The following is a 27,166-nucleotide window of genomic DNA, read 5'->3' as shown; positions in this document are numbered from 1 at the left end:
TGTTAACTGTTTTGATTGAGCAACTTGTTTCTCTAAAAATCTAATAAAATGTCAAAGACGTGCGTGAGTATATGTATGTATATAACTGGCAGTGGAATTTCCTGCGATGCAAGGGGGGCGCCACCTAAAATCTTGCCTAGGGTGCCAAATTGGTTAGGGCCGGGCCTGGTATATAGATTGTAGTTCCTGCTGGTATCCATTACAGTGATGTCTTAATGTTTGAGGACTGTTGGAAGAACGGAGCTTCATCATGATGATTTTTGTGTTTTCTTAAATCTGTCACATGTTTCCAGCTCCTGTGAGAACCACTGAGCTCACTGTAAAGCCTCTGCTACACTAAATGGAACGGAGCCTTAATCAGATCATTGCTTCCACCTGTGTTTACCCGACTGTTCCAGGTCAAAATGGCCGCTGTGAAAAAGGGGTCTGCAGACTACAAACAGCTGGACTGATTGTTGGTAACAGTAAACAATGCGAGAGGTTGTTTACTGCAGCAGCTGTTTGTGTAAACAACACAAACGTCCCGTTACCGTAAAGCTGCGAACAGCTCAGAGTGTGAACAGTGAGAGAAGAAGCAGTACAGTGAACCAACCTGCTCTGTGTAACCGAAGTTGAGGGTTGAAAACAGCGTCCAGTAGTTTCCGTTGTCGCTCGTTCTCCTCTTTTGAACGACAAAGTTCCTCCTCGTACTCTGCTATCGTTCTTTCAAACAGCCCAAATATCTCTTCAGCAGCCGCAGTTAGTCGCTGCTTCACCAACGCTCTCAGCATTTGGACTTTACACATTTTCACACAATCACACAAACTCCGTCAAAAACACTGTTTGCTCTCCATCAAACAGTCACTCTGACTAGCGCTGTGTTGCTAAGCTCCGCTCTGTTTACAGCTAGCATGCTAAGCTAACTTCTGTAGCTTTGTAGGCTACCGGGAGATGAGTCAGCGGGAAAACATTCCGAAAAACGGTGAACAGCACAAAGTCCATTCAGACAGCTTTATCCGGACATACGGAGGCTCGGATGGCTCATTACTGTGGAGGGAATCTTAAAAGGAAAAACGTCAAACAATAGAGACAGACAGCGACGGCTAAATCTCGTCCTTCAGTTTCCAACTCTCGCGAGATAAAGCGAGAGCCGCAGCTTCACAAACATGCCCAAATATGGTCTGTTAGGGTCTGAACGTATCCGCGGGTTCAAACTGTCGGAAGTTTATTAAATAAAGAATAAAACTGAAAGAAATTACTTTTTAAATGTCTTTATTAGGAAACTCTCCAGAAAATATATTGTAATAACTGAATTAATATAGAAAAATAAAATTGTACAACAAATAAAAGAGAAGAAAAACATCCAGGGTCTAAATAATCTAAAAGTTTTAGCAATTTATCACTTTAACGTTTCCAATTGGTTTCAAATCAGTATCAATAAACTATAAAAGGGTTGTAATCTTTAAATATTGAATATGATATTTATAATATTAAACACCATAAATACAGAGGGTTTTCTCTTAACTTTATTTATAAAGAATATAGTGACAAACTGTACAAAGCAAAACAATGATTTGATGCACAATAACATAACAGGAATCCATGTTTAAATCATGTTCAGTGCACAGACTCTTTTCACCTTTCATAAAGATTTATTTAATATAAATTAATATTTAATGTGAAGTGCCTTCCACTTGGAGTAGATTTGGCAAATTGACATTAATGTGTGTAATATTGGTTATAATTATTATTATTGGTTTCAATTTGTTTATTCTTCAAAATAACCAAAACTTAATAATCTGTGAAGAAATCTGTATTAATGGATTTAACCAATAATAAAACTGCTCAGTTATGATTCATCAAATTAGATAGATAGATAGACAGACAGACAGACAGACAGACAGACAGATAGACAGATAGATAGACAGACAGACAGATAGATAGATAGATAGATAGACAGACAGACAGACAGACAGATAGATAGATAGATAGATAGATAGATAGATAGATAGATAGATAGATAGATAGACAGATAGACAGACAGACAGACAGACAGACAGATAGATAGATAGACAGATAGACAGACAGACAGACAGACAGACAGATAGATAGATAGACAGACAGACAGACAGACAGACAGACAGACAGACAGATAGATAGATAGATAGATAGACAGATAGACAGACAGACAGACAGACAGACAGATAGATAGATAGACAGACAGACAGACAGACAGACAGACAGACAGATAGATAGATAGACAGACAGACAGACAGACAGACAGACAGACAGACAGACAGATAGACAGGTAACTTTATTAATCCCACAATGATGATGATGAAGGCCTCCGAGTGTTTCGTTTGTAGTCCTGCAGTCACAGAGTGGATGACGTCACACGCTGCTTCTGCTTTCCCAGACAGAGGAATATAGACAGTGATGATGATGATGAAGACCACTGTGAGGAATATAGACAGTGATGATGATGATGAAGACCACTGTGAGGAATATAGACAGTGATGATGATGATGATGAAGACCACTGTGAGGAATATAGACAGTGATGGTGATGATGAAGACCACTGTGTGGAATATAGACAGTGATGGTGATGATGAAGACCACTGTGAGGAATATAGACAGTGATGGTGATGATGAAGACCACTGTGAGGAATATAGACAGTGATGATGATGATGATGAAGACCACTGTGAGGAATATAGACAGTGATGGTGATGATGAAGACCACTGTGAGGAATATAGACAGTGATGATGATGATGAAGACCACTGTGAGGAATATAGACAGTGATGATGATGATGAAGACCACTGTGAGGAATATAGACAGTGATGGTGATGATGAAGACCACTGTGAGGAATATAGACAGTGATGATGATGATGAAGACCACTGTGAGGAATATAGACAGTGATGGTGATGATGAAGACCACTGTGAGGAATATAGACAGTGATGATGATGATGAAGACCACTGTGAGGAATATAGACAGTGATGGTGATGATGAAGACCACTGTGAGGAACATAGACAGTGATGATGATCGATGATCCGGGATGCAGACGCACTGTGAGGAACCCGGCGTTACACCAGCTGTTGTTGATGAGCACGGACAGTCCCCCTCCTTTCTTCATGCCGGTCGCGGTGGTGTCCCTGTCGGCTCGAACCGTCTGGAAGCCGGGAATGGTGACGTTGGAGTCCGGTATCTGCTCATGTAGCCACGTTTGTTTCCAGTGATGACTGCAGGGATGAAGACTTTAAACCTCCTCTTCTTCATCCTCTGTTTAACCCCCGCTCTGCAGCCTCACCGTCTCCTCCTCAGCTCCTCCGGTATGGAGGGTCTCTCTCCAGTCAGGATGCTCGGGTACCTCAGGGCGATCATCTGGTCGCGGGTGTAAACAATGCGACTCCCCGTCGCCATGGAGACCCGTGCAAACAAAAAATAAAAAGTGCTCAAAAACGCCAAAAATACATTAAAATTACATTTTATATTGTTTTAATATGTATTTCTTTATATTTAGGAGGAATTGGAAAATTAAGGAATTTTGTTCTTAGAACTAATATTTTAGTGAGATTACGAGTTTTTCCAAAGTAACATTCATCAAATATAAAGTATAAAACATCAGCCGGTTCATATTTGCTGATTCGGGTTGTTGTTAACTAACTGATTAAGTGTAAATTAGATTTATTGCTCTAGCTCCAATCAAAGACCCAACTTCCGTTTTCCTAACTTTCACAATAAAAGCCCAGGCCATCATTTCTAACTTTCACTATAAGAGCGCTGTTTGTATTTTCTACTTTCACAATAAAATGTACTAATAAGTAAGAAAATATTTACATTGAATTTGTTTGTTAGTTTTGTAGTTAAGGGCAGTGACTTTCAAACTGGGGTCCGGGGACCAACGGGGGTCCTTGAGGGGAATGTGACGGCTCCCCAGCAAAAGGAGGAAGAATATAAACTTTTATCACATTATTTTTTATTGATTATAATTCGATTGACTTTAAAACTATGACACCTAACAATAAAGACCTTCCCCAGACGAGATTCCTTAAGAAAAAAATCCTCTCAAATTGGGGGCCAAGTTGTAAAAGTTTGGGGACCCTTGTTTTATGGTGATGCTGACAACTTGGAAAGCAACTTTATTCTGCAGTGATCAGTGATTACACTGTTACTCACACTGATGTAATCTGATTACATACAATCTGTAGAGCCAGAATTTTTTTTTAGAAAGATTTAAATTTAAAAAGGAAAACTAAGAAGAATCCTGCTTTATAAAAAATAATGAATCAGAGTGAATTCAAGATTATTTGGTACAAATTAAAGACAACATATTTCTTTTTTTTGTGATAAATTTTTTATTAAAAAATGTACAATATATATATATATTCACATCATATACAGTTTTTTCCTCCCTTTTCCCTACCCAGCAATGTAAACAGAAAGAAAGTCTCTTGTACATCCCTAGGAAGGCAACAATATTAGAACCCCTATACCACCACCAACCCCCCTCTGCTGGCAATTTGTGAGTGAGTCTATTGCCTATTACGGGGTGATGCAGTTCCCCCGCACTAGAGGTTGGTGGGAGTCTCCAAAAACTATGAAAACAAAAAGGCAAAGCAACTTTATTTCTACAGAACAGCAAGGAAATTCAAAGTGCTTCCTATAAAACATAAAAGGCATCAAGACAAAATGTAGAAGCAACATAAGGCAATAAAAAGACATTTAAATCTATAATATACAGAGTATAAACTCTACAGCTATGTTCTATATGGAGTTGATTCAATGGCGTCATATCCCCTTTGTGCCTGCGTCAGTGTTATGGTTGCCACCCAGAAGCTGTCATACATTGACTGTTTACCATCCACTGTTTAGATCTTGGTGCTTTTTAACTCGGACGTCTGGATCTTAATGTGAGGAATTACATATTGTACGTTTGAATACAATAAAATAATGTAAGTTAAATCGTTGATCAAAAACTAGCGAGTCAACAACTTTACTAAGAGCCAAACATCAACCAGACCAACAACAGCAGACACACGCAGCAGTTACTTTACTGTCCATCAGGAAACGGTGAATCACAGAGAGTTGAAGCTGAGCAGCCGAAGGACGTCACTGACAGTCGCTGGTGTTTGACTTACTGCCATAATGAGACCAGAGTTACAGAAAAACATCTAACCCAGTGGGGGATGCTGATGGGGAGCAGAGCTGGAGTCGAATCAGAACCAGAGCAGACAACACAACCGGGCTCAGCTGAGGAAGCTAAGAGAAAAAGGAGAAGAGTACACCAGGAGAGAGTAAATGAAGGACTATCTTTAGTGGTTGGTGAAATAAAAGACAGCAGACAGAACGATTCTTGCTGATGGACGAGTCAGTAATATAAGCTGCTGGCTGTGTCTGCTGTAGTTGATGTTTAACTGTTAGCAAGTTGTCAAATTACTCGTTTTTTATCTCAACTAATGTCACTCACTCAGTGCTTTACCTTGCCAATATACAGCCTTTCTGACAGGAAAGCTAAATTAAATCCCTTTTTCCTCTCCAAAACCTTGCTTTACTTTACTTCTAACTTATAACACAACAAAATGTTACTCACAGACAATATATGTATGTAATAAATACTTACATTTAATTAGTTTTTCTTGTGGATTCTTATTCTTATTCTTGTCTCGCCAGACTTCGCGCGCCAGCTACCTACACGTAACTTCCGGGACACTGAGCCTACTGTGCTGTGTCAGTCAAAAACTGATTAGCCAATGGGGACACTCTGCTGATAAAGCCCTCCCACCCGAGAGGGAGCGCAAACGAGAGAGAGCAGCAGAGAGACCGCAAAGCCGAGAGTCAGCGCAAAAGTCTGAGCTTAGAGAGAGAAGCAGAGGGAACCGTAAACAAAATAATGTCAATATTTTACACTATTTGACAAATTATTTGATTGCAAGTTAAAAGTTTTATTTTTGCAATTAGTTTTATGTTCTCTCAAATTCCTATTTTTGTTTGTTTCTTTTGGCACAAATCTAATTCCATAAATACTGAGCACAACATGGTAGGGCTCACTGACTGTGTGTCTCAACGCACTCCTTCTATTTTGATTCAAAGAGTACAGCAGAAGTTTTTTTTTTAGTATTAAACCAATACAAATACATGTCACTAACAGATTGCTAAATTACTGACATCAGAACTGCTAACTGGCTAAATCTGCTAACTGCTAAATCACATGACCAGAACTGTCCAATAAACGAGTTACAGTCAGTCATGTGTCTTAAAACTATCTGGATCTGTGTTCCTGTCTGGTTCAGGTCCACCACAGTCCTCTCCATGAGGTCGTGTTTGCTGTGAGAACTTTGGTTTCTCTTTGTGTTCACTCTTCACAGACACAGGAGTGAGTGTGAACTCCTCCAGTCCTTGAAGCTGCTCTACCTCCCGACTCGTCCAGAGCTCATGAAGCTGCAACACTGATTTTTTAGCTGACAACGCCATGTGAATCTTTTGTCACAAACGCTGCAGCTGAACGGTTTCTCCCCTGTGTGCGTTCTCATGTGTGCCTGTAAAATGTCACATCGTGAAAAACTTTGATCACAAATAGCCATAGGGTTTTGCTCCTGTGTGACACGTTAGATGGCTCTGTAGATGTGCCTTCTGGCCAAAACTTTTACCACAAAATGAGCAACTGAATGGTTTCTCTCCTCTGTGAGTTTTTAAGTGGTAGTCCAAACCTGCTTTTTGAGTAAAGCTTTTACTGCACAAAGAACAGCTGAAAGGTTTTACTCCTGTATGAGTTCTCATGTGTATATTCAGATTCCCCTTTTGTTTAAATGTTTTACCACACACAGGGCATCGAAATCTTTTATCAAGATCTGTCAAATCATCATCATTGTCATCAGTCTCACTTTCAGAGAAGTCTTCAGTCTTGTTCCCAGTATCAGGTTGTAAATGTGTATCTGGATCTGAGGTCCTGTCTGGTTCTGGTCCTCCATAGTCAGCTTCTGTTTGTATCTGTTCAGTTAGTCTTTGATGAAGCTGTGAGGACTGAGGTTTCTCTTCATCATCATCTTTACTCCTCACAGGGACAGCAGTGAATGGGTACTTTCTTATATCAGCCTCTTCCAGCCCTTGAAGCTGCTCTCCATTCTGACTGGTCCACACATTTTCCTGTTCGTCTTTAATGTGTGGGGCACACTTGTGATTTCTGAGCTGGCGACGCCAAGCAAATCTTTTGCCACAAATGCTGCAGCAGAACGGTTTCTCCCCCGTGTGTGTTCTCATGTGTGACTGCAAATATTCAGACCGACAAAAACTTCTGTTACAGCGTAAACAGCTGTATGGTTTTTCTCCTGTGTGGCGTTTCAGGTGGTTTGTTAGATGTGACCTCTGGACAAAGTTTTTACCACAAAATGAGCAAGTGAACGGTTTCTCTCCTGTGTGGATTCTCATGTGCGTCTTGAGATTTGAGTTTTGGTTGAATCGTTTATCACACACAGAGCAGCCAAATGGTTTACCATAAGAATTAAATCTGTTACTTTTCATTAAGCTTGAACCTAAATGAGCTTCTCCGGTGGTGGTTTTCTCATCAGTGATGACTTTAGTCTCAGGTTCAGAACAGTAATCATTCTTGCCATTAATATGAGGTTGTAAATGTGTATTTGGATGTGAGTTTCTGGCCGGTTCTGGTCCTCCACAGTCCTCTCCATCATCTGTTTCCATCTGTTCAGTTAGTCTTTGATGAAGCTGTGAGGACTGAGGTTTCTCTTCATCATCATCATCTTCACTCTTCACAGGGACGGGAGTGAATGTGAACCCTTGAAGCTGCTCTCCCTCCTGACTGGTCCTGACTTCCTCCTGTTCCTCTTTAATGTGTGGGGGCTCTGGGTCCTCCTGGTCCAGACTGGGTCTCCACTCCTGCTGCTGCTCAGGGGGAACCTCTTCTTTAATCACCGACAGCTGCTGGACATCTGCAGGACACAGACACAAAGATAGACATTATAGAAAACCAACACTTTCTGTTAAATCCAGACTGGATAACGGTGGGATCACCATCAGGCTGAAGATGTCCCTCAGTGGAAACACATTGGAACCAAGTTGAAATCTGTTGACAAGGTCTCACAAGGATTATCAGCAGAAGACTTCCTGGAAAGTAAGCAATGATTAAAAGGATCAGAGTTTCTTCTGAACAAGGCAGAAGATTCTTTATCTTTTAACAGTGTGGTCTGCTGCCACAGCAAGGGAAAGTTGGAGAACAGTAAAGGGTCAACATGCTGGTGTAGTGGGAAAATGCATTAAGAAATAAGGTTCTGTGAACATGAAGCAAACTATATTATGTTGTGCTATTTCATGTTTAATTTACAGGCTTACAGGATAATATTTTATGTTCATCTTCATGTATTCACACTCTGGTTGTCTCACACTAGTTAGAGTTGATATTCATTGTGCTATGAGCTAAGCACATTCCAAAGACCAAGGCTGTCTCTTGGAGAGTAGGGGATCAGATGTGTTATGACTACTGGTTATCAAACATTAGACGTCACCAATAGACACCCTTTGGGAAAGAGGAATATAATGGAGTGATTTTCTTTGTTTTAGTTAGTTGATTCTCGACACAACTCGGTTTGCTTGTTTCCTGTGTTGATGCAAAAAAATCTTGCAAGTGAAGTTTAAATGCTTTATTTTTGGATAGGGACAGTGCACATTAATGAACATCGATATTTAAACATCTCTGTAAACATGCCAGATTATAGCAAAGCTGCTAATTTGCATCTGTAGTCCCAAACGGTCAATTCTCTTTGCTTTCTGTGAGTCTGTGTCACCATTCTGGGTTCCTTCAGTGGGAGTTTGTGGTCTCTCAATACAGTCAGATACCTAAAAGTTTATGTCAGATAGACGTCGATTGATGTGCATTGAGACAAGAAAAATTCAACCACAACATTTGGCGAGCCAGCCAGGAGGACAAGACAGGTCCCGGCTCCAGACCGACCACTGTATGAGCTCATTCAAAAGGTAAGCAGAAAAACCTTTTCTAAATGTTCTCCATATGGTGTTTCTGTCTGTGGGGAGAGAGAGCAGTCTGTAACTCAGGCTTCGTCCTACGACCGTAAGAAAATAAGGACCCTGTGACACTTGTTTATTGACTCCAATATGTTACTTAATTACACTAAATACTACTGAATTATATAAAGCTAAATTGTGCTTTATTGATGTTCTGATTTATTTATTGATTGATTTTATTTTACTTATTTGATTAAATTGCATAACTGCTCAATTGAATTGCTGTTATCACAAAGCGTGTCTCATGTATGCATGAGGTGTGTGTGTGTGTGTGTGTGAGAGTGAGTGAAAATCCTAGGTAGTGTGAAGACGTCCTAGGGAAGTCAGTGTGTACTCCTCGATCTAGTTGGGTTTATATATTAAAAAAATAATAGCATCTTGCTGAGAAACCGCTGCTCTATTGTTACATAAATAGGCAGGGCAGATTGTCAAACATTTGTGTCCAACCTTCAGCTAATCCTAGGCGCTGTGGTAGATAGTCAGTGAAATAAATTAACCCCTAAAGCTCAACAGGAGAAGAACATATACAAGAACTGTATTATTACAGTTGTGTATGCATGTCCCAAATAACTTGAGCAAACATTATGAAGGACAATAGTAACATCTTATGCTACCGAAGTTGTAAATATTACACGAGTACACTCATCTGCCACAAGGCAACAACCAGTCCCCGTCAATTTTAAATTGGTTGCAGACAGATTTGTCAGAATTAGACAGAGTTAATTGTGTTACAGTACGTAGATGACATTTTGATATACTCAGCGACCCGCGAACAATGCGAAAAATATTCTGTCGCCGTTTTGCAGCAACTACTGTGGGAAAGGGCGTAAAGTAATCTAACAGAAACTATAATTTTGTCAAAAGTCAATAGGTAGGCAACTACAAGGCCCAACTAGAGCTATTGCAGTGAACCATCTTGACGTAATACAAAGCACCACGACCAACCGCCATCTAACAATTGGGAATGACAGCTGCCCTTGGCTATCAGACTAACCTTTAAAGGCCTGAAGGGATCTTTTAGCCGAAAGGCAGGTAAATGCCCCAACACTGACTCCAGAATCCGAGAGCTAAAACCATTTCTGGATGAGGACGAGCTGCTCAGTGTGGGAGGAAGGCTCCAGCATTCTGACTTTTCTTACAGAGAAAGGCACCCATGGATTTTGCCCAACGACCACAGATTTACAGAAATGTTGGTACAGTATCAACATGAGACGATAATGCACGCAGGTGTACAAGACACTTTAGTGCAAACTCGAGAGAAATATTGGATTTTGAGGGCACGACAGGTAGTCAAGAAGGTTATGTCAAGATGTGTACTTTGTAGAAGATTCAAAGCAAAGGCTGGACAACAGACTACCACACCGCTGCCAAAGGACAGAATAACAGAGTCACCGCCATTCGAGATCACAGGTGTAGACTTTGCAGGGCCGCTCTATGTGAAGACACAGAGCCTCATGACAAAATCATACATAGCACTGTTCACTTGTGCTGTAACCAGAGCAGTGCACTTAGAGCTGGTCTCAGATCTGTCCACTGAAGACTTCCTGCTAGCCCTGAAAAGATTCATCTCAAGAAGAGGATTGTGCAAGGTGATCTACTCGGATAACGCCAAGACATTCAAGAAAGCTGATCAGGATTTGAAGGAGCTCTGGAAAGGCATCAAGGATTCACAGCTACGAGAGTTCTTCTCAGAGAAGGGCATCACCTGGCGGTTCGTCGCTGAAAGAGCAGCCTGGTGGGGAAGATTCTGGGAAAGGCTCGTAAGGTCAGTCAAAATTATTCTCAGAAAGGTGCTTGGCAAAGCTAAATTATAAATCAAATTTGAAGAAATGTGCACCATTCTGACTGAAGCTGAAGCAATCATAAACTCCAGGCCGCTCACTTATGTGCACAATGATGTGGATGAGCCACAGCCACTGACACCTGCTCACTTCTTGGTGGGTCAGAGACCGAGTGACTGACTTGCCTGCCCCCTGAGCCATTTCCAGCTGACTCTAACCATCCAACAGCAAACAAGGAGGAGATGACATGAAGGTGGCGATACAGACAGAGACTTATGACCAACTTCTGGAACAGATGGTGGAGAGAATATTTGCTGGATTTGAAGTCAGCGCATCACTGTGACACCCTACAGCCTTCTCTGCTGAGCTGGGAGATGTTGCACTCATCGGAGAGGATAAAACACCAAGGCAGAGCTGGAAGCAGGGAAGAATTGAGGAACTGTTTCCAGGTCGTGATGGCCTCGTAAGGTCATGTGCAGTTCGCACTAGTTCAGGGACTGTTCTGCGGAGACCCATCCAGCTGTTATATCCTTTGGAAATTTAGATAAACTGTAGTTTATCGGGGGGGGATGTTGAGAATTTATTTTGAAAGAACATATTATTTGTAAGAATTAATAAGTTAAAATAAAAGTTAACATTCATATTCATAAAAACTTTTAATATGTTAAATATGTAGTTAAAAGGAGAACTGCATTTCATTTCATTTGGAGTTACATTAAAAACGGACTTCATTACCCAGGATGCTCTAGGAGAAAAAGGTGAATGTGATGTGATGACGTCAGTTTTGTTGTAGGAAGCTATGCTGTACCTCTTGACCTTGTCGTCACCTCATCATTACAAGAGACGCTTTATCCATCTCTTAATTCAACAGCCATCCTATTATTTTGATTCTTTTCCACCAGGAGAGTTCAGAAAGCCTCAATTAAGCTGTTAACCACTATTCAAGTAAACTTTACAGTTATATCAAATACTTTAGCTTTTGTGTTAAAACACTATCTTTCAGGTTCTTTGAAATCCAAACGCCTGTTTTGATTTAAGTATCACGGATCAAGCTAATTAACCAAGCAAACTCTACTTCTAATTGAAAACAATTCAAAATTAAAGTTCAAATAAGATAAACAAAATAAAACAAAGTACATACAATTACATTTAAAACTTTTATTTTTAATTGTTAATATTTTTCCAGTTTGTTGTTGAGAACCCTAAACTAAAACAATGGCATCCAAGGCTCCTGTAACCGCGAGTGCAAGGGATCCCTTAAGTAATTTAGAAGCAGCAATAGCGGACCTCACCGCAGACCAGCTACCAAATTATGCAGGCCTAATACAAAAGACAGAGTCCAGTGAACTATCAGGAAGAATGTCTGCATTAGTCTGCCAGACTCTAACTGAAACTCTGAAAGGAAAAGACAGAGAGAAAATGTTAGGAATAGGGATGCACCGATCCACATTTTTTCACTTCCGATCCGATCCCGATACCTGAATTTGGATATCGGCCGATATCGATAATATTCCGATACCAAAGCTCTGTTTTCTTTAATATTATTATTATCATTATTGTTGATTTTACATGAGATAATATTAATAAACTGCTCAACAGGCAAGTATGATATGTACGTATGTATGCATGTATGTCCCAAAAGGCAACTTGAGGCAAGTATAAGGTCAGAAAAAGGAAGTCAGAAAAACAGGAAATCCTGTTAACAGGAAAAATCCCATTCTGAAAACAAATATGCAACTGTAAGGGTTTCAAATTTATTGTCAGGTCAATATTTATTAAATTCCCAAAATGTCAAATATTTGAGTCTTGAAATATGAGAAAAGTGCAATAAGTGTAAACATCTTACACACACACACACACACACACACACACACACACACTCTATCAGTAAAACAGTGTGTATCTGAACAGCACAAATCAAGTACACTGGTTCTTGTAGTATCAATAAATCAAGGTTTTAAAATGTCAATTATCTGAAATATAAGAAAAGTGCAATAACTGTAAACATCTTACACACACACACACACACACACGCACACACACACGTTGTCTGCCTGGAGTTTACCTTGTTTCTGGAATGACTCCAGAAGTGATTCCTGACAGCTCGCCTAAAAAATCCTCGTGCTGTTTCGTGTGGAGCTTTTTTAAATGTTTGATTGCGTTCGTAGTGTTGTACGACACGAGGGCGCTTCCAGGTCTCTGAATTACGGCTTTGCAAACATTGCATTTTGCTGTCTTGCTCTGCGGTGTTTCCAGTGTAAAGTATTTCCACACAGCGGACATGTTGGCTAGCCACAATGCTGCTCAATGCTATCCTGCTAGCTGGGTGCAAACTGTGGAATGGATTTCCTGAGCGGGGGCGTGTCTCATAACTCTGTGTCTCATTGAGCCGCGCCTCCGTTCAGGAAGTCCATTCCACAGTTTGCAGCCAGCTAGCAGACTGGCCGGCAGGAATCACCTGTGGAGTCATTTCAGCAGACAACGTTAACGCAGATATGGCTCATTGATATCGGAAATCTGCGCAGGTTGGATAGGGAAGTTCCGATACGTGAATTACGCTGGTATCAGTCCCGATACCGATACTGGATCGGATTGGCCCCATCCCTAGTTAGGAAGCATGCTTATTGTGATGTATGAACTGAACAAACGCAGCAACCAATTGCTAGAGAACGCTTTAGCTGAAATAGGAACCAGAAAAATCAAATACAAATCCCTCAAGGAGCAGCATGACGAGACAAAGGAATCCTTAACTAAAACACAACAGTCCTTAAATGAGATACAAAGCAGCATAAGCCAGGTTGAATCTCAACTTAGAGCACAAGAGGACGAACAAGCTAAACTGCAGGAAGGAAACACAGAGCTAAAACAAATCCTTCAAGCCCAAGGGGGGTGTTAGACCAAACAGAATATCGACTCAAAGAAGTAACCCGACATTCTGACAGCGCTAACAGTGACTTCGAAAAAGCAAACCAAACAGTAATCAGCATACTAATAAAGTATGTAACGTCCAACCAAAAAGATTTATTGACAGATTGCCATCCAGCATGAGACGGTCGCAAATGTAATGTTTGTCTGATGTTCCTGTTCTCAGGTTGGACTAAGTTACAAAATCATGTGTAAAATGTCTGAATGTTTGATGGAGCCACAGTGCCACCTTTTGGTAAGATTCTAGTATAGCGTAAGGTATCTTCAAAACGGACTTTGTTTTATAATTGTGTATTATTCCAAATAGTAAATGCCTGACACGTAAATTTCATAACAAGGATTAAACTAGCACTATACAAAATATGTACAATCAATCAGTGTTGCTTTATATGCATGTTTAATGACTATGATTTAATGATTTTAATCAGTTCTACTTTTCCTTTATATCAAGTGATTTCAGTTATGTAATGTTAAAACATGTGAACTATGTATTAAGTCATGGTGGGTTCTGTGAACGGTGAATCATGAGCTTGAAACTTTAAAAGACGATAAGAATAGTTAATTCTTAAGTTTCGTGAGGAAAGCACTAGAGGAAGTGACGCGAGCAGTCAGTTCCGCTCCAGATCTGCCTTCAGACTAAAATATATAAGGGATAGACTCCGGTCACTCCCTCTTCTTCTGATCTCTTCTTACTTTTTACTCTCTCTCGTACTCTTTTCTTCTTTCTAAGATCCACTCTTCGTTATTTCCTCTCGTTCTTACTTTTAATTTCCGTACTTTACTTTGTTTGCGACACGTGTTGAATTTTTCTTCAAGATATAAATTGCGGCGCTCAAGTATTTTTCCAAGTACTTTTATTTTGAAAGCTCAAAACACGAATGATTATTCTTTATACTTTCTGGAAAGTTTATATATATATATATATATATATATATATATATATCGTCAAGTATTGTCGCCTTATTCACAGAAGTTGAATTAGTTTGAAATCAAAGTTGAAGACCAACCACTCTTGGAAGTGTTATTAAGACATTTATAATCAGCCAGAAGGACGTTGCAGTAGTTGACTGCTCAAGAAGACGTACGAAGTTTTCAGCCGAACAAAGACATTATTACCCAGCCACCTTGCCCCCAACGCTCACAAGCGCAAAAGCTGCGCTGGGTTTTCGGAACCAGAGTTCCTTCCACGGGTAGGCTACCAAGGACGTCAATTTCTTCAGCCTGATTGGACCAGTGCTGAACCACAGGAGAGCTGTGAGGGCTGGAGGAAAGCCAAAAGGGCCTGGAATTCATTAATCTCCAAACCAAGTAGGCTGACTCTCTGGTACACGACCAGATTTCACCCACACATGAAAAGAGCTGGTGTCTGTCTGTAAGCTTTGATTTCCATCATTAAGCTTAGAAGAATTTTCAATTAGGGCCTCGTAGTTTTAAAGTTTTATTCCCACAATATTTGAAATCCACTGGCCGCATCGCAAAATCCACCATCTCTCCTGAATCACCCAATATTAATAATTAATTAACTGTCCACATACTCTGTTACTTGTTGCTGTTTGTTTGAATTGTCATTTCATGCTATTCACTCTTCATTAATTTAGTTAATAAAAATATATAACCATATAACTCTCTACTGTATGTAAAATACATGAGGGAGAAGAAGACGACACTAATGTAAAACTACTCATAAGAAATATACAATGCTTTAATTACATCTTGTTACCATTGTTGTAGGTTATTTGCTTGCTTGATACTTTTTGTAGGTATCTATATATATTCTGTTAAACACATAGTCACCTTAAATGGCTCGGGAAGTAACAAAGGGGAGGAGACAGTTTTTTGCATTTATGTAACCAGAATGAACTAAATGTTGTTCAATGAATAGTTGACGAGGAAAATATTACTTTATGGGTTGAGAAAATTCTCCTAATTCTAAAACTAAATAAACTATTTAAAAACCCTCCTGGATGAGCAGGAAAATGCATCGTCACTGCTGTAGATTAAAGTAGCAACAGTATATAAAGTAGTTCAACATCTACATCCACATGAATGCAGCAGTAATATTGATCCATCAGATATAATAGTCCAACCTGTTCCTGCACTATCACTACTTTTCCTTTGAGTCCATTGTGCTGATCATCCTGTTACTGCAGTAAAGGCTGTGAATACTACTTCCAGCTCAGAGTGTGAACAGTGAGAGAAGAAGCAGTACAGTGAACCAACCTGCTCTGTGTAACCGAAGTTGAGGGTTGAAAACAGCGTCCAGTAGTTTCCGTTGTCGCTCGTTCTCCTCTTTTGAACGACAAAGTTCCTCCTCGTACTCTGCTATCGTTCTTTCAAACAGCCCAAATATCTCTTCAGCAGCCGCAGTTAGTCGCTGCTTCACCAACGCTCTCAGCATTTGGACTTTACACATTTTCACACAATCACACAAACTCCGTCAAAAACACTGTTTGCTCTCCATCAAACAGTCACTCTGACTAGCGCTGTGTTGCTAAGCTCCGCTCTGTTTACAGCTAGCATGCTAAGCTAACTTCTGTAGCTTTGTAGGCTACCGGGAGATGAGTCAGCGGGAAAACATTCCGAAAAACGGTGAACAGCACAAAGTCCATTCAGACAGCTTTATCCGGACATACGGAGGCTCGGATGGCTCATTACTGTGGATGTCACACACACTTTCTCAGCACGACAACGGGACGACGGCTGGACGCCATTTCCCCAAACACGGCAACAACATCATCACTTCCGGGTAGCACTTCCGGTTGCTCGTCAAAATAAAACCTCCAGAATTTTAAAGAGTCGATAAACGTAAATGTCATTTAATTTATTACTCCCTGCCAACAGTAATTAGTTACACTACTAGTTACTGTAGGGAGTAATATTAGTAGTAATAATGAGTTACTGTCACACTAATAAACTACATAATGAATAAAATATTAACCTAATATTCAACAGTTGAATTTTAACACCGCTTTCTTTGTATTGTCTGACTCACTCACATCGCTGCGTCGACTGTAGAGAACTCTTCGATTTATCGATTTCACGTTCGGATTCACCTGCATTCAAACCGCCTCCTCAGATACATTCCTCCGCTCCAGAGCAGAATGAAAGAGGATACAAGTGCTACATTAATAAGCAGAGTGTATTTTATCATCTGCAGCCAACATTTATTGAAAGCTACATGTCTGTTTACCACCAACTATAACGGACAACATCACTCTGGTTTAATATAACTGGGATGTTTGTAGCTGGTTGGTTGCTGCCCCAAAACAATGACAGCCATCTTCTGAGTTTCAGATCAAACAGAAAACAAAGAGTCAGTTTATCCATCAGTTTATTCTCAATAAATATCAACACTCAGTACCAGAACACACGTCAGAACTGTTCATCCAACAGGGCCGGGCCATTCATCAAAGTCCAGTTCAGTTATAATTTTGGCTTCAAACAACTTTGAAAACAAGATAATATCGAGATAAACAGATTGTTGTGCCTCTAATCTCCTCCTGTTATAAATCAGCTCAGGCCGAGATGCTTTCTCAACAAGAAAAGGTACACACACACACATTCTCTCTCACAATGTCAACATTTTAGACATTTAACATTTTTTAGCGGTTAGCGGTTACTCTTCAGTTTAGTAGCAGTGCTAGCACTACACTGCACCACATTCAGAACAAGCACCCGTAGCTGTGTCCGAGGATGGCTCCCAGCACTGCTGGCCGAGAGGATAAAGTCTGATGTGCGGCGGTCTGTCGTTCTGCCAGTCAGTGCGGTACGTTACGCCAGCGAGAGCTACTATGACTCACCGAAACGCACTGAGGAGAAGAAGGATGAGCTAAAAGTCAAGCTAGCCCGGGCAGATGAGCTAGCTCTGACCACCGACTGCTGCAAAGCGACAGCTCTCAACATCCTGGCTCGCCTCTTTTATTTCACATCGGTTAGTTATCAGTTACTTTATTCGGTGGTAAGAACTAAATAGACTTCTAAACGGCCACGTAGTAGTTCTGTTTCTGCTGGCCTCTGGAGTCTGTTTGGAGGCGTGTTTCCCACAGGACGGTGGTTGTATGGACCTTTTGCACAGTCACAAGAAATTGGCGGTGTGCAGATTTTTGTACAGTGAACGCCCTCTGATGAACGTGGATATAGCACAGTTCCCGAAAGGCAGATTCCTGCTTAACTCCTACACAGTGAACTTGTTTTGGGAGAGCAGCAGGGACGTCGTTACGCTCTGTGGCAGTGAGTCTAAACATACAACAGCTCGTATCAGTGCTCTACAGTGATCATGGTCGCTAAGCACAATCAATACTGATGTTCTCTCTAACAGCCAGCAGCGGGCAGCTCCACTCTGATAGTATTGAGTCTTATGGAGAAGTTCATTGATGAGCTCAGTAAACAGTTTCCTGATGAGTTTCTGGTCTCAGTCTCTAGTTTCAGTCTTCTTCCATACAGCATGATGTTCATTTAGTAACTGATGGTCCCATTTAGAGTAAAACAGACCATAAAGCAGGGTATGCTTTAGGGCGGGGCTACCTTGTGATTGACAGCTCATTCTCAGTGAGTCCGTCCAGCTCAACACACCAAACTCAGATCAAACTGTCAAACAGTGCTGATCAGATATGGATCCAGATTCTGTTGTTGACTATTTCTCTCCTCAAATCTGTTCACAAACACATTTCACTGTTTATCTGGAATACCAGATCCTGTGTGAGCAGGCGAGCTGCCAATAAGAGCAGCTCAACTCGTTTTACGAGACCTCCGCTGGCTGCTAAACACCAACATGGAGACGACTGTAAAGCCCAACTTGAGGTTCAGAGCTCTACAGACAGATGAGGGATGATAGGTTTACAGTTGATATTATTATTATCATTATTATTATTATTATTATTATAAAATTCAGGGAAAAAGTCAATAAATGCTTTATGTCTCCAAATAATCGTGATTATGATTTTGTTCCGTAATCAAGCAGCCCAGATATTCAACACAGTACTACAGAATAACTATAGAACTGTTAGCATTCTTACTATTAGCTCATAAAACTACCATCTTTTATCGGTCCCTGCAGGATCTCACATTAATTCTCTTTCACAGCAGCTTTTTGAAAAAATTGCAAACCATGTTGCAATGTTGGATTAAATCATGGGAAAGAGGAAAAACTGCAAAAATAGTAAAAACTGAAGGCAACTTGTTTCAGTGAGAAGATAATCTCACAGTTTGGAGGGTAAATGTCAGACTAGAATCAAGCAAATTAATTTGGAGACGTTTGACTCACTGTTTTGTGTTTTTGAAGCTGCAATGATTCATAAACTTTTGCAGAAAGGTTGAGGTGATTGAACTAAATTGCGCAGAATTCACAGGGATTAGCTGAAATTGCATTACTGTAATACTGTACATTGTTATAGACTGTAGAGTTCAGCTAGCGCTGCTGCTCTCACCAACACACTTATGACTTTTGACCTGCGACTGCCACGTGAATCTTTTGTCACAAACACTGCAGCTGAACTGTTTCTGTCCGGTGTGCACAGAGAAGTGGTAAGTCAGATTCGCCTTTTGAGAAAAACTCTTATCGCACACTGGGCAACTATATGGTTTCTCTCCTGTGTGGACCGTCATGTGTTTCTTCAGGCCTCCCTTCTGTGTAAAGCTTTTCTCACAATACAAGCAACTAAATGGTTTCTCCCCGGTGTGGATTCTCATGTGGTTCACCAAAGCGCTGCGCACGGCAAAACTGGTGTCACAGAAGGAGCAACTGAAAGGTTTCTCTCCAGAGTGACATCTCATGTGCCGGATTAAGTTGGGCCTCTGAGAAAATCTTTTTCCACAAACTGAGCAACTGTATGGTTTCTCTCCCGTGTGAAACCTCACGTGTCTTCGCAGACTGTCCTTGCGGCCAAATTTTCTTCCACATTCACAGCAGATAAATGACTTTTTGACAGTATTACATTTGACATCACCCACAGGGAGTTCATTGTATTTCAGACAGTTGGAACCTGACGGACGGCTCTCCTTACAGTCTTCATCACTGACTTCAGTCTCCGGTTCAGAACAGTTTAAAGCCTTGTCATCACTAACGGGTTGAAAATAACTATCTGGATTGGAGTTCCTGGCTGGTTCTGGTCCCTGACAGTCCTCTCCATCAGCGCCTGTTTCCAACTGTCCAGTTAAGCTTCTTCCTAAAGGTTCTGTTTGATGAAGCTGTGATGACTGAGCTCTCTCTTCATCCTCCTCCTCCTTCACCTCCTCCAACCCTTGAAGTTGCTCTCCCTCCTGACTAGTCCTGACTTCCTCCTGTTCCTCTTTAATGTGTGGGGGCTCTGGGTCCTCCTGGTCCAGACTGGATCTCCACTCCTGCTGCTGCTCAGGGGGAACCTCTTCTTTAATCACCGACAGCTGCTGGACGTCTGCAGGACACAGAGAAAGACACATATTGAGTTTAAGAGGGAATCATTTTAAATCTATAATCTGTAACATCTCTTCATTTAACAATGTATAAAGTCTATGTTCTATATGGAGTTGATTCAATCAATAATCAATAATCGATGGGGTCATATCCGCTTTGCGCCTGCGTCAGTGTTGTGGTCGTCTGCCAGAAGCTGTCATACACTGACTGTTTACCATCCACTGTTTAGATCTTGGTGCTTTTTAACTCTAGATTTGAACCGGATGAAGGATTTTAGTCATCGGACGTCTGGATCTTAAGTTATCAGAGAAACAAGCTGAGCTAACGTTAGCAGCAGCTCGGCTCGCAGCCCCTCCGGGACGTCCTTTGTCTGTCCAACAGCGTGGGAGAAGCAGTGATTGTTAAGGTGGAACTGCTTTATTCAGTGTATTTAAGGTGGAACTGCTTTATTCACTTTATTTATGCACTCCAGTTTTCTGTACAGTTTTCTTATCTCTCATATCTTCATTTATTTAGATTTTAGAATCGGTCTCAGCAGCTTAAAGTACTTTGATTTTATGTTTTTCATACTTTTACATTTACACACACACATTCACCCTTTCACCCTTTCACACAAACATTCACCCTTTCACACACATTCATCCTTTCACCCTTTTCACACACACATTCACCCTTTCACACACACATTCACCCTTTCACACACATTCATCCTTTCACCCTTTTCACACACACATTCACCCTTTCACACACACATTCACCCTTTCACACACACATTCACCCTTTCACACTCACATTCACCCTTTCACCCTTTCACACACACATTCACCCTTTCACACTCACATTCACACACACATTCACCCTTTCACACTCACATTCACACACACATTCACCCTTTCACACTCACATTCACACACACATTCACCCTTTCACACTCACATTCACCCTTTCACACACACACATTCACCCTTTCACACTCACATTCACCCTTTCACACTCACATTCACACACACATTCACCCTTTCACACACACATTCACACACACATTCACCCTTTCACACTCACATTCACACACACATTCACCCTTTCACACTCACATTCACCCTTTCACACTCACATTCACACACACATTCACCCTTTCACACTCACATTCACCCTTTCACACTCACATTCACACACACATTCACCCTTTCACACACACATTCACCCTTTCACACTCACATTCACCCTTTCACACACACTCACACACCGATGCACGGCATCAGGAGCAATTTGGGGTTCAGTATCTTGCTCAAGGATACTTTGACATGTGGCACCAGGAGCCGGGGATCGAACCCACAACCTTCAGATTAAGGAACGACCCGCTCTGCCTCTGAGCCACAGCCACCTCGGCCCCCCCGTAGGGATGCTACTGTTAGCTTAGCTCTGTAGCCTATACATTAGCACTGTAGCATACATTAGCACTGTAGCATACATTAGCTCTGTAGCATACATTAGCTCTGTAGCATACATTAGCTCTGTAGCATACATTAGCTCTGTAGCATACATTAGCACTGTAGCATACATTAGCTCTGTAGCATACATTAGCTCTGTAGCAGACATTAGCTTAGCAGACCCACCTGCTCTCATTGGATCCGTCTCCGCCGTTAAACCCGCATCCAGCAGCTTCCGGTCCATCTCCTCCTCATACTCGCTGATCGTTCGCTCAACATGCCCGAATATGTCCTCCACGGCTTCCGTCAGCCGCTGCTGGATGAAACGCTTCAGACTGAGGAGTCCGGACATCTTCAGACCTCCGAGGAAAGCGACTAATACCGAATATTTACCGAATATTTACCGAATTATTACCGAATTATTACCGATTCTACCGCCAGAGAGAGAAAGCAGCGACAGACTGAGCTCACCCGGAAATACAGCCATTACTTCCGGGTCACATTTCAAAATAAAAGCCCTATACCCATACTTCTATATCAGTGGTTCCCAACCCATTTTCCTTAAGGGAACTCTTTTCTCTCATTTAGTAAACTGACATATTTTATGGATATTTTATATTCTATAAACGTAACAATGAACCAAACTGGGAACTGCAGGAAGTTTTGACGCTCACATTTTATAGTTTTAGTCTCATATGAACAACAAAAGTCCAGGAAGGCAGCGAGTTCTTGTTAAATCTTGTGTAATATGTTACCGTAAACAATTAAATGTCCAAAAAGCCTAAATATTAAATATTTTTCTGACATGAAATATCAACAGAGAAACTTTTGTGTCATCTCGTATCTCCAGCGAGGTTCCCAAAGTTCAGAAAGGACTGTATTTCATAAGGCAGCAGCTTTATTTCCTCTGCCGTCAAACGTTTAAATTAAAACCGTTGTACAGTTTGGTGGAGGTAACTCACAATGAAAGCACGGCAGCAGAGGAAAATATCTTAAAATCAATGAGGTTTGTTAAAGTCATTACAGGGTCACTGATTCCAAATCTCTACAAAATCTGTCTGTAAGGGTCTCACACACTCAACCCATCTGGTCCAGAATTCACATACACATTTTAACGATGATAGAGAAAGTAATCTGTTCCACAACATGAATGTAATTTACTGTATCTATCCACGGTGGAGGTTCAGGAAGAAACCAGCACTGCCCCCAGTTAACTTACCTGCCAGTCTCTGAAGAGTCTCAGTGGGCAGAACTTATAGCAGCTCTTAAAGACTTTAATGATATACGAGCATGTTCTGTTTAATAAAGGTGTTATGGTGGCTGATATTGTGAAATATTGATCTTCTATGTGGACTGTGCACTGCTGTGACTCTACAGAGGTACTCAGAAGGCTTCTTTATTAAAGAACTTTAATACAGAATATTCAAATATTCATTAACATTTAATAATTTAACATAGACATTGTCAACTGATTCTGGTTTCATTGCTGAGAGCTGCTTCTTCTCTCTCACTCTGTGCTGCTGCCACAATATTATAAATCACAGCGCCCCCTGCTGGATAAACTTTACACTGGCACCAGTTTATTAATTCAATTCAATTCAATTAAATTTTATTTGTATAGAGCCAATTCATAACAGAAGTTATCCCTCAAATAGAGCAGGTCTAGACTGAACTCTTTATAACATTATTTACAGAGACCCAACAGTACCACCATGAGCAAGACCTTGGCGACAAGGGCAAGGAAAAACTGCCTGTTAAAAGGCAGAAACCTAGGACAGATCCTCCGGCTCTAGGTGGGTGGTCGTCTGTCTCGACCAGTTGGGGTGAAAGAGAGAGAGAGAGAGAGAGAGACAGACAGACAGAGACAGAGAGAGACACAGACAGACAGACAGACAGGTGCACAGCAACAACAGTATTGGCAATGGCAATCTAGCAGGACCATGGCAGGAGGCTCCACCAGGATCGATAAGAACCTGTGAGACGAGAAAGCACAAGAACTCCGGGGAAGAAGTGAAGTTAGTAACATGCATTAATGGGACATGAATGAGTGCAGAAAGAGAGAGGAAGAGAGGAGCTCAGTGCACCATGGGAAATCCTCCGATAGTCTAGGCCTATAGCAGCATAACTAAGGGATGGTTCAGGACTCACCTGATCCAGCCCTAACTATAAGCTTTATCAAAGAGGAATGTCTTAAGCCTACTCTTGAATGTGGAGAGGGTGTCTGCCTCCAGAACCACAACTGGAAGCTGGTTCCACAGGAGAGGAGCTTGGTAACTGAAGGCTCTGGCTCCTGTTCTACTTTTAGAGACTATAGGAACCACAAGTAGCCCAGCATTCAGAGAACGTAGTGTTCTAGAGGGGTAATAGGGTACTATGAGCTCTTTAAGATATGAAGGGGCCTGACCATGAAGAGCTTTATAGGTGAGGAGGAGGATTTTAAATTCTATTCTACATTTTACAGGGAGCCAATGCAGAGAAGCTAGTACAGGAGAGATGTGATCTCTTTTTCTAGTTCCTGTCAGTACTCGTGTCTAATTTTTGTAATACAGTGTTACATCCACTCAGAGAGTTGAACCCAGAACAGTCTTCAGTACCGGGTTCTAGATGTCTATCTGGATCTGAGTTCCTGCCTGGTTCTGGTTCTGGTCCTCCACAGTCCTCTCCATCATCTGTTTCCATCTGTTCAGTTTGTCTTTGATGAAGCTGTGAGGACTGAGGTTTCTCTTTCATCATCATCATCTTCTTCCCTCTTCACAGGGACAGGGGGAACCTCTTCTTTAATCACAATACATTTGTAGACACCTGAATGTAAAGGAGAAACAACGAAATGCAGTCGTTAATACACTGAGATTGTCATAAAAGGGGGGGGGGACAATAAGGTCAATAATACTGGTCAATAATACTGACAAACAAACATCAGAATCAGAATCAGAAATACTTTAATAATCCCATTACTTTCATTACAAACTCCAGATATAGAAACAACACATATTAAGAACATATAGTTTAAAATGTTATATTAGATTAGATTACAGAGAGGGGGTGTCTGACTCTCTGAGGGAGCATAAACTGAGGGAAATTATGTCGAGTTTTTTTGTACATATTTTTTGTCTTTAGTGATAACAAATAAGCTACAATGACAAACTCTCTGTGTACCATCATGGATTACACCTCCTACTGTAATATTAATGTCAACACAACGACATAAGAGAGTAAAATAATAACAACAAACAAACAAACAAACAATTGAATTGAATTGAACTCGGGGCTGAAATAAATCATCTTTATTCTATTTGTGACTTTCTTAATACATATATTTAATATCATTTTTAAGCTAATGCCACACTGGAACTGACGGATCGATATAAACCTGCTAAAAGTTCATTAATTGATTGATTATTGATCCGTTTTATAAATGAGGCTCCAGACTTTTATTTTGAAGCTCAGCCACTCATCCGGCCCGGAACTGAAATTCTTCACCGTTTGAAACAAGATGGCGTCCGTTGTTTGTCTGTTACAGAGTTATAAAGAGTTTAATGAGCCATCCGAGCCTCCGTATGTCCGGATAAAGCTGTCTGAATGGACTTTGTGCTGTTCACCGTTTTTCGGAATGTTTTCCCGCTGACTCATCTCCCGGTAGCCTACAAAGCTACAGAAGTTAGCTTAGCATGCTAGCTGTAAACAGAGCGGAGCTTAGCAACACAGCGCTAGTCAGAGTGACTGTTTGATGGAGAGCAAACAGTGTTTTTGACGGAGTTTGTGTGATTGTGTGAAAATGTCTAAAGTCCAAATGCTGAGAGCGTTGGTGAAGCAGCGACTAACTGCGGCCGGAGGGCGGCGCTGTTCTCAGCTTTACGGTAACCGAGCGACCGGAAACGGTTCAATGTTTCTGTTGTTTGTTTGTTTGTATGTTTGTTTCTAACATTCAACAAACAGCGGTTACAGTAAACAACAAACAAACAACCGTTTACGTCTTCAATTACCGAACCGGATGTGTTCCTAACAACGCCACAATATACATCCGGTTTTTATCCGGTTTTCATAATAAAAGTCTACAGATTTTAGGTGTTCTCAGGTGTTAGAAAGTAATTTAAGTTCATGAATTTCATCAATAGTAACAGATTTTAATGACATTTATTTTATTATAAATGATCAGGTTAATTAAATTACAGCTGATCAATAATTTGTCCATAATAATAATTCATATGTAAAACGATTGATACACTTTATGTTCTATGTTTGTGAAGTTTTTTTTAATAAACTATTAGAAACTAAAAATAAGCATTTGAAGAATCAGAACAGTTGTTGTTGTAAACATTTGATTAGATTACTGAATCAATAAAGTCAGAGTTCTCCTCAGGAATCAATAAAGTCAGAGTTCTCCTCAGCGATCAATAAAGTGAGTCCTGGTCATGGAAACACCTGGCAATGGATTAACATAAAAGTTGTCCTGAAACATTTTAATTCTATTTTAGCTCCTCACTCAGATCGCCTACGTGAACCCGAGTGCTGCACGCCGGTCTCATGTCGGTCGAGAGCTGCTCACACCGACACAGACTGGAGCGCTCTTTGTGGCATCGAGCGGTTCTCTCAGTGGATCTACATGCACACGGCCTTTTAATGGTCACAGTTACATTTGTTTCACACACAACAACGTTAGCTGAAGTTTCTGTGAGGTAAAATAAATTCTACTTCATTGGAACTGTCACTGATGGGCTGCAGCCAAATTAACGTCACTGTGGTGAGAACAGCTGACAGACCTGAGACACTTCATTATGAACACGCAGAAATAAAACTGGGGTTAAATGTGTCAGTACACCTGATACATTATATCAGTGGTTCCCAACCTTTTTCCTTAAGGAAACCTTTTCTGTCATTTAGTCTCATATTTTATGAATATTTCACATTATATTCAAAACTGTACAATGAACCCAAACACTGAACTCAGTAGCTGCAGGAAGTTTGTGTAAAACTGATTCTCCTGATAATGTGTCTGTGTTTCATTGTCCTCCTGCAGACGTCCAGCAGCTGTCGGTGATTAAAGAAGAGGTTCCCCCTGAGCAGCAGCAGGAGTGGAGACCCAGTCTGGACCAGGAGGACCCAGAGCCCCCACACATTAAAGAGGAACAGGAGGAAATCAGGACCAGTCAGGAGGGAGAGCAGCTTCAAGGGTTCACATTCACTCCTGTCCCTGTGAAGAGTGAAGATGATGATGATGAAGAGAAACCTCAGCTTCATCAAATACTACTTGAACACATGGAAACAGATGGTGGAGAGGACTGTGGAGGACCAGGACCGGAGACACATTTACAACCTGATACTGAAGACTCCTCTGAGACTGAGGTCAGTGATGATGGTTGGACGGAGCCCAGAGAGCCTCAGTCGGGTTTAAACTCTGCGATTAACGGTATCAGGAACCCTGATAAGGAATCATTTATCTGCTCTGAGTGCGGGAAAACATTCGGCCACAAGACGAATCTGAAAAGACACATGAGGTGTCACACAGGAGAAAAACCGTTCAGCTGCTCTTTCTGCAGTAAAAGCTTCAACCGGCAGGAACATTTGATCGCTCACATGAGGTGTCACTCAGGAGAGAAACCGTTCAGCTGCTCAGTCTGTA

The 27,166-nt window shown here is 41.0% G+C and overlaps 3 protein-coding genes across 9 annotated transcripts in view; 1 reads left to right on the top strand and 2 right to left on the bottom strand.

Moving 5' to 3' along the window:
• Window positions 1-27,166, bottom strand: part of LOC127357971 (zinc finger protein 665-like) — a 145,085-nt gene that overhangs the window by 68,908 nt on the left and 49,011 nt on the right. Inside the window, 1 exon segment of the mRNA XM_051390662.1 lies at window positions 20,086-20,117. Within this exon segment, the coding sequence (XP_051246622.1) occupies window positions 20,086-20,117 (32 nt within the window).
• The window catches only part of LOC127357997 (oocyte zinc finger protein XlCOF8.4-like), a 57,979-nt gene that overhangs the window by 17,029 nt on the left and 13,784 nt on the right, over window positions 1-27,166 (bottom strand). For 2 of the 7 annotated variants that reach the window (XM_051390748.1, XM_051390750.1), the window contains exon 1: window positions 15,946-16,480. The exons of 3 other annotated variants lie outside the window; for them this stretch is intronic. In XM_051390748.1, the coding sequence (XP_051246708.1) occupies window positions 15,946-16,138 (193 nt within the window). In that variant the 5' untranslated portion in view covers window positions 16,139-16,480. Of the gene's footprint in view, window positions 1-592; window positions 1,118-15,945; window positions 16,481-27,166 lie in introns of those variants that run through there. 2 more of the 7 variants (XM_051390747.1, XM_051390752.1) reach the window with 1 other exon arrangement.
• The window catches only part of LOC127358022 (zinc finger protein 391-like), a 70,293-nt gene continuing 68,156 nt past the window's right edge, over window positions 25,030-27,166 (top strand). Inside the window, exons 1-2 of the mRNA XM_051390850.1 lie at window positions 25,030-25,403; window positions 26,564-26,595. Coding sequence (XP_051246810.1) covers window positions 25,322-25,403; window positions 26,564-26,595 — 114 coding nt within the window. The 5' untranslated portion in view covers window positions 25,030-25,321. The remainder of the gene's footprint in view (window positions 25,404-26,563; window positions 26,596-27,166) is intronic.

This window comes from Dicentrarchus labrax, unplaced genomic scaffold (genome assembly GCF_905237075.1).
Source record: "Dicentrarchus labrax unplaced genomic scaffold, dlabrax2021, whole genome shotgun sequence".
Taxonomy (NCBI): Eukaryota; Metazoa; Chordata; class Actinopteri; family Moronidae; genus Dicentrarchus; species Dicentrarchus labrax.
This window is presented reverse-complemented; position numbering and strand designations above follow the sequence as displayed.